The sequence below is a fragment of the Rhipicephalus sanguineus genome, chromosome 1, assembly GCF_013339695.2.
Source record: "Rhipicephalus sanguineus isolate Rsan-2018 chromosome 1, BIME_Rsan_1.4, whole genome shotgun sequence".
In the NCBI taxonomy this organism is placed as follows: Eukaryota; Metazoa; Arthropoda; class Arachnida; order Ixodida; family Ixodidae; genus Rhipicephalus; species Rhipicephalus sanguineus.
Window position 1 is genome coordinate 300,874,807 of NC_051176.1, and position 8,669 is coordinate 300,883,475.

The 8,669-nt window shown below is 44.5% G+C and overlaps 1 protein-coding gene across 3 annotated transcripts in view; it reads left to right on the plus strand.

Annotated features, from left to right (window-relative positions):
- LOC119379371 (drebrin-like protein) overlaps positions 1-6,627 on the plus strand; it is a 44,058-nt gene extending 37,431 nt beyond the window's left edge. For all 3 annotated transcript variants that reach the window (XM_037648683.2, XM_037648684.2, XM_049411954.1), the window contains one exon: positions 1,391-6,627. In XM_037648683.2, the coding sequence (XP_037504611.1) occupies positions 1,391-1,530 (140 nt within the window). In that variant the 3' untranslated portion in view covers positions 1,531-6,627. The remainder of the gene's footprint in view (positions 1-1,390) is intronic.
- The last annotated feature ends 2,042 nt before the right edge of the window (positions 6,628-8,669 follow it).

The following is an 8,669-nucleotide window of genomic DNA, read 5'->3' on the forward strand; positions in this document are numbered from 1 at the left end:
CCAACGAGACGGAGTTAGTTTTTCCGAGTCCCCAAAACAGGAAACACAACCATAGCGGCGTCGTTTGTGTAATTTAGCGCCGCACGGAAACAGATGTAATCACGCCCCGGGGAGCAATAAACGAGAGAGTAACAAGCGGTCACCCTTTGAGAGATTAGAAACCAGAGAGCCATCAGCTTTGCAGGCGCGAGAAGCGATGACCACCCGAAGGACGAAACCGCGTGCGTGCGTTCTGATGCACAAGTGGCACATGTCGCTTTGGAAAGCAAAACAAAAAAAAATGAAGAAACAACGCAGAGACATCGCCGTATGAAAAAAACTCCACGTATTCTCGAAGCGTGGCAGCACATTCCAAGCAAGAGAAATGATCGAAAAAGGTGCGCGTTTTAAACCAGCCGCACCACGAACGCACTCAGATGTGCAAGCGATAGCCAGCGCGCCGCTTTGGGAAGCAAAAAATAAATACAACGGAGAGAGATCGGCCCATGAAAAAAATTCCACGTATTCCCGAAGTGTGGCAGTACATGCCAAGCAAGAGAAATGATTGAAAAAGGCGCGCGTTTTAAACATACAGCCAATGCCGTACATGTGCAGCGAAAACCCTCAAAGGGTTAAATGCTGCAATAATACATTGTGGGCTGCCACTCACGATGAAATTTTCCATGGAAAAAGTAGAAAAATAGGCGACCTTGATGGAATATGATGCGTGTTAAATGCATTCACTGCGCCCTAAGCTCCGCGAAGTATGACGCTGCCACTATTGTAACCATTACTGTGGTTTCCATTGGTTTCCAAATTCAAATCATCCAGCAAAGGTTAATTTTAGGTTCATAATGAAGTTTTGATCCTGTAGAAACGTATGGGGCGATGGCTAGAACCTTTGGTCGGCATCAAATTAGGGGAGAAACCAGCTTAGTTGGAGTCCAATTAAGGAAAGCCTACTCTATTTGATATGAGGGTCCAGCAGAATAAGTTCCAGTTTCATTGCTAAGTTTCAAATATTATAAGTTTCAAATATTTGCACACGCCTTCCATTGCAGCTTTCATTTTGTTTGTGCAGTCTGAACAAAAGAAGGGGAATTTTTTCCGAGGGGCTCGTTTATGTTAAACACAACGAAATGAATCAAACTGACACTTAGGCCTGGGAAAGCATGGAGGACGTTAAATGTTGTCTTTAACTGTACTGTACTAAATGTGACGTACAATGAGATGAATTGAAATGGACGAGAAATCACCCTTTCCATCGGTGTCTGTTCGATTCATTTGGTTGCGCAGTGTTAGTGTTTTTTGTGTAATCAGTCATACAAGCTGACCTTAGCATAACATTATATTGCAGTTGTGACCCACTGATGCCACCTATGCACTCTGTTTTCTTTCTTTCTTTTGTCAGCTGACGACACGGAGATTTCATTTGACCCCGATGATGTCATCACACATATTGAACAGATTGACGAGGGCTGGTGGCAAGGCTTGGGACCAGATGGTACCTATGGTCTTTTCCCTGCTAATTATGTGGAGCTCATTGAATGAACCATGTTGTTTGTGGTGGCAGGTATAGTTGTTAAGCGGCTGGCACAGATTACTGGCACTTGAAGTTTTATGCACGCTAGATATATGCATTTATATATTTGTAGCTTACTTGGCAGCAGATGCAGCACTGTGCATCTCTTCAGCATTACATTTCATTGCAGGTGGTGCTGAGTGGAGCATGTCAGTTTGTTACAAGCGGTCTTTACACTGCAGCATTTTTGGCTGAGAAATTTTGTGCCAGTCTGCTGTCTGGCTTTTCTTAAGCCAAGTATGACTTTAGGAGTCTGTTAATGGTATATTTCTACACTACGTAGCAATGATTAGGTAACTTGAGGAATGCTACCCTTTGATGACTGCACTAAGAGATGCAAGTTTTATTAAAACAAGAGGGATGGCATAGCAATGGTTTTTTGCTGGTTAAGTAAGCATAGCTTATTACCTTAAGGATTGTCTGAGTGTTGCTTGTGGTATGCGCAACACACATTACTCTTTGAACACTGGAGACAAGGTGTGCGCAGTGTTGCACAGTTGCTGCTCATATCGGGGCTCTCTTTTTATAAGACTTGCATTCTTTGCCATGCTTCACTGCTCATCATGTTCTCAAGAGGTTTTCCTGTACTGGCTACAAAAAGCTATGGCTTACATTTTTGCATTTACATCCTTAGCTAGTGCTTCTTAGTCATGTGCCATTAGGCACTTGCAAGCCATTGGAGCTGCACTAGGTGTTCATGTTAGCTGTATGATTTTTCTTAGGAAGTTTTCCTTTTCCTTTTTTCCTCTTGTGTTCATGTGTTCTTCAAAGGTGCCAGTAGCATTTTAGTCTGGCAACAAGTCTTCTTGCATTTGAAAAAGAGAGGCTTGTTGCAAGTGTTCTACAGAGTTGTCAAGTGTTCTACAAAGCTAAGTCATGTTGATGAAAGCCATGTGGTGAGTGTGAGCCACACCTTTTACAGTGCTGGCATGTGAAACGTGAAGCCTGCAAGCAGGTCTCAGGAGTATATACACTACTATGTACTAACTGCTGGTTTACCAAAAAAGAGAGAGAGAAAGCACATTTGCTGTCCACTTATAATGATATCACAAAAGTTCAATTGTTATGAACAGTTATCGTTATGAGCAGGGACACCTGTACTGTGGCAAGGGGAAGCTTTTAAAAAAAAAAAAAGTGCACCTTTCTAAACAGCCCAGACCTGTGTCTATTTTGAAGTTGGAGAAGTTGCTCAATAAAGAGAAACAACAAAAGAAAAACTTCTTGTGGTGCTTAAAAGGACCCTGAACAACTTTCTTCTAAACTTTCAATGCTTTGAAGTGCATCCGAGAAATATATTACTGTAAGAATTTCTTCAAAAGGGACCTAGTACGAGCAGAGGTATTAAGAGCGCAATGTTTACCCTTCTCATTCCCTTTCCATGTCCTCTATTTCGAAGGAGAGGGACAATGTTAAAGCATTACATTTCACTCCTACAATGCTGGGCACAGTCAAGCATGACCAGTCACTTGTTTCTTCTAGAAGTGCAACTCTTATCGATACTTGATATGCAGTTTTTCAGTTACTTCAGCTTTTTTAGTTGACTGCATCAATTAATGTACAGTCACTGCTCATTGGGACGTTAAACCCCAGATATTATAGTCACTGCTCATTGTTTGGACTCTCAAGGAACTGCAAAATCATCTGAAAAATTGGGTAGTCACAAAAAGCAAATGGATACCTTTCTCTTTACTGGCTTCAAAGGCTCCACTTGCCATGGCCACGTCAGAAATAGCCCTGAAAGTCTTCGAATATACTTATTTGGTGTCACGATGCTCGTAGTTTGACAGGAGACGGTGAACGCACAGATTTGTAATTAAGGAACACATAGCTATGGCCTATGACAGTGGGCCCTTTTCATCCTTAGTATGCTTTGTTACAATGCTTTATGCATGCTTGACTGCGTAACACCTCTGCATTTCGGCGAAGCTTGCTTTCGGAAACAACTACGGCTGCAAGCAAATTGGTGCACGGTGGCGCTGGTTCAAAGCTGCAAAATGATCATCATGGCAGCAGTGATGGCTTCGATTAATGTCATTTTGAGCGTACAATCATGGGAGACAGCAAGTCTGAAAACTTGGATGGCAAAGGGTTTCAGTGTCTAAAATATCAGATGTCCTATTACATTGGCTCTGTTAGGTACTATCATGAGCAGTATCAGCTCGAACACGCGAGAGCGTGGCGAATAGCCTCAAAATCGAGATAGCATGATATGTGGATGGCGCTGCCACAACCGGAGGGGAGAGGAGGGTCGCTCTTCCGCTAACTGTTGGCACACCCACTTCGCTAGCGTTGCTGCGAAACGGCAGCTGACTGCGTGCCATCGGCCGCTAGTAATGAAAACGCAAAAAAAAATGCACGAAAAACAGTAATAAATAAAAAAAGGCATATCAAAATGCTCAGCCAACACCACGGAGATATAATACAAGCATGGCCTGTGCATCACATCAGGCTACGTCACAGCTGACATCTCAGCAGCTACATAGCATGATGGGTGTGGCTGTGCGCGTTGATCTGAATTCATATCACCGCTAGCGACCACTGACACACTGTAAGCTGCCGTTTTTGCAGCAACGATATTGAGGCGGGAGTGTCAACAGCTAGCTGAAGTGCCGCACCCTTTCCACTTTGTTTCCGACAGTGGCCGCTGCGAATCAGTCGATGTAGGATTCGAGGCTATTCGCCATGCGCCCGTGTGTTCGAGCTCATATTGCTCACGATAGTACACGGCGGTACTGTGAAGGCATCCACATTGTCGGGAATGTCCAAAAAATTTGTTGTTGACTGTACATAGCAAAAGCAGAAAGAAGTGCCGTTACCCAAAGATTTTGCTTTTTGTCAACTATTAGCCAATGGTCGACTAAAGTTGCAACTTGGGCTTGTTGGTATGGCATATTTGGATGACAATAGTAGTGCAAAGAAAGAGGGCACAAGAAGGCAACAAAGAGACATACACTGCCAAAATAGCCAATTATCCAGATAGCCAGTGGTAGCTCTTTCTGAGAATCTGCTCTATGGTGACGCATGTGGGGAAGGAGCAGGTTTGGAGAAAGGTTAAATTTGTGCTCTGCTCGTGAACTCCGTGCGCTGCACGCAACTACAAAACTTGACGGATTATTATTGGCGGCTGCATGTACCATCTGTAGGATGTGTGTTTTCACCAAGCTTGACGGGTTGTTGAGAGCCAAATTAATTTTTATTTGGCATCAAGTACACTTAACAAGGTCCAAAATTGAGTGTAACATGGATGTAGTGTAGCATCTGTACACTTCACATAAGGTCTGTAGTGCTGTGTCAAATTGCATGCCTGCTTGCGGGTATGCTCACATGATGGTTTCAGTATAGGTATACCGGTGTTTCAAGAAATGTGTCCCAAATGAGGTAAGTGCGATATTTACTTGCAACTTTCATAGTTACTTTTTCTATGAAGGCAAATATCTTAAGATGATTAGACGTTAAAGGGATACTGGACAAAATTTTCGCCGCCGAGATAAATGGCCCAATTGAAAGATTGGATGCTGAAATTTGTTGAAACAACCTTCATTTCAGCCAGAGACTAGCAGAAAATAATGAATTTAATGCATTTTTCGCAAATTGGCGCGTCTAGCGGCCGCGCCGCGAACTAGAGAGGAAGTGACGCGAAACTCGGCGGATACTGACTCGCCAACCGTGCTCGCTGCAAAATCGCTTACCAATCGACATCGCAAAGCCGCTACCCGCTGCCGCGCGTCTCTCTCAAAACGTGTTCTCACGGTCGGGAAGGTGTTCTTGAGAGGAGAGGTGGAGAAAGGGAAGTGGCAGGGCAGGAGAGAGCGTGCCGGTTGCCCCCCTCTTGCTGGAGCATTCAACGTCACGGCCGTCGACAAGCGCACTGGCGTGGAGCCGCCGCGCTCTCACAATCCACTAAAAATACGGCCAACTGCTCGAAATTACGTGAAATAAACGCTGTGTATAGGAACAGTCGTGTCGTCCGAGTCAAATGCAAGTGTTTTCGTAGCTTTTTCAAATTTTTGTTCAGTATTCCTTTAAGTCCAGTATTAATGATAGGAATTAGCGTAACATTTGAATTAGTCGACAAGCGGTCGGGTCAAATGGGAGAATTGAAGTCGTTCCTATGAAGAGCTTGCTTTGCGATTTCCAAAAAGCGGCCACTGGTAATTTTTGCAGAGTGAGGAAAATTCGACCAAGTTCACCGGCAAAACCAAAACGCCGAAGAGCACAACTGCCATACCCTAGCAGACACCCGGAATGACGACACTGTTTCTAACTGCAATTGCAATGGTGTTAGTTTTTCTGCATTTGCCAACCAATGTGCGCCATGCAAGCACAGCCCACACACACATCCATGGCAAGCACAGCCCACACATCCACGAAGCAAAGTAGACCGATGGTTGAGATAACGACACTGTGTGCTTCTGTACATTTCGGTTTTGGCAGTGAAATTGGTCAGATTTCATCACTACACAAAAGTTGACAGCAGCCATTTCTTGGAAATCTGAAAGCGGCAGTGGGCTCTTCGCAGGGAGGAGTTAAGTTTTCCCATTTGACACAGCCACTTGTCTCCTCTAATTAAGAAGTAAATTATCTTAACTCCTATAACTATTTCCTTAACTGATGCCTCTATTCATCTTAGGATGTCTGCCTCCATAGAAAATGTAATGCTGAAGGTAGGGAGCAAACATTGCAGTTCTTAAAAGATTTTAGGCCACATTTTTGAAACAGCCTGTATACTGATGCAAGCCATGCTGTTGGCATTGTTTTCTTTGCAATACAATTTGCTCTACATTGTACCAATTTTCCCCAGAAGTTGTTCTGCAGAATTTTGACCATTGTATCCAGTGCACTGCAATGATCACAGCATCAGGTACCGTTTATTTTTTTTGTTGAGCTAGTGTGCTGAAGTTACTGATTGTTGCAAGGGGCACACTGTTATTTTGGATGTCATTATAAGTGGATTATGCTGTAATTTTTTTTCTTCTGGCCACTACTTAAACAGCTTGTGCATTGTAATATACATATTGAAGTTATTGCCCAAGTTGCTTTTTTTGTAATAAACTAGTTCACTAAGATATTTGTATTGTTCTCACTTTACACTCAGGCTGATGCATTTACCTTCAAACCTTGATACGTTGACATTTTTTAGTAACTATAATGGACCCAAAAAAATCCAATGAGAAAGGTCCATCATATCCAGAGTTTGTTCTAGTATCTACATTAGTAATTGTTAGGTGTTTCACAGTGCAGGGAACGAGAACGACATTGAAAGACACACACAGCGCTGATGTGTGATGTGTGAGACACAGACAGTGCTGTCAGGTGAGAAAACCACTCTATGTAGTCCGTTCTTTGCACTGTGAAATATCAAATTATGCTGCACCAACTAGCCCAACACTCAACCTGAATTGTTGGGGTTTTACATCCCAAAACCACAATATGATTAGGAGAGACGCCGTAGTGGAGGGCTCCGGAAATATCAACCACCTGGGTATTTTTATTGCTTTGGCACAACTCAGTATGAGCATGGAAGAAAGACACATAAGCAAGGAAGGAAAAAGACAGGCGGCAGGTTCTTTAACGTGTGCCTAAATCTAAGTACACGGGGCTCTAGCATTTCGCCTCCACTGAAATGCGGCCACTGCGGCCGGGATTCGATCCCGCGATCTTTGGGTCGGCAATGTGTTCTGTCCACAGTCCGAGCCATGGAATGTTCTGAAACGGTGGAACTTTGCATATTCTGCCATCAAATTCTTTGATCACTAGAACCTGGAGGCGATCACGGAAATGGAAAGATGGGAAGTAATATTTTGAGGCACCTCATGTCTGTATGTGGTAGTATTGTACCACTCGGCTCTGTGCACGATGCACTCCCAGATGCCGAGATGGTAGTTGCTAACTGGTGTTCAATGTAGTGGCGATTTTTACAAAACAGATGGCGCACTGCAGCCACGCAGTGAACCACTATATCCGGGATCGATGCAAGCGAATTCAGAGATCTTGACTTCTTCTGCATAGATTGGTCTCTTGACAACTCTTCCTCGATGTCATCACCTGAGAAACATCAATAAAAAATCTCGACGGCACCGTTGCATGCGATTCTGCACATCCACAAGATAGAAGAGTGATGAGGTGTCATTCCCTTGTTTCCCAAATGCCAGCAAGGCGAAAAGGAGGCAGCTATCGGTGCAGAAAATACAGAAGGGCTTGCCCATTGTGACGACAATAGTTGTATGCCATGGCATGATCACTGCGTGAGCTTGGTGATCACTTTCTGTCGGGTGAGAAAGCCTACATGACTTGCTGTTTCGCCTTGAGGGCAAGGCACATTAGAACTAAAGTGACGTGTAGATAATACCCTTCACAGTAGAACCTCGTTGATAAATAACCGTTGCGTACGATTTTCCGGTGTGCACATTCGCGAGCGGGAACACAATAAATGGCCTGGTACAGGTTCATACATTTCCGGAAAACACGATTATTCGGCACCAACGTTCGGTGCCAGACTACGATCGTATAACACACATTCCGGCCGCCCACCGCGGCAGCTTTCATGCAGGACTCGCCCGACCGTGTCACGAGAAAGCGCTTGCGCGCTCTCTTCCTGTCATAAGCAGATCACTGTGCTGGCCCTTACACATCGCATGCACAGCTGTCGTCGCCAACAGTGGCCAACAGGGGCGTAGCCGGGGGGGGGGGGGGGGGGTGACCCCCCCCCCCCCCCGAAAAAATTTTCTGGCTGCCCACCTCTTTCAATGAGACCGATTCTGGTGCGCATTGCTCGCAGAAATAAAAACAGCCATATGAGCTTATGGGGGACACGGGCCTTGGGAGTCCGCAAATTGAAGGGAGAACAAAAAAAGTTTCCTAACGATTGGTTTCAACATTTGCAGTGTCGAATCTACGCTATATCAAGCAATTCAGCCGAACACTCGATCATTATAAGTGCCAGAAAAAAAAAGAAACGCATGCGCTGATGGCGAGACCGCATGGACTGCAAAAAGCTTTGTGCGTTTTTCCTGGAACGTTGTGGAGCACCATCGGCACCTTTTGTGTGTAGTGATATGGTGCACGGTTAGCGCCTTAATTGCCTTCGTGCAACACACACTGTCACATT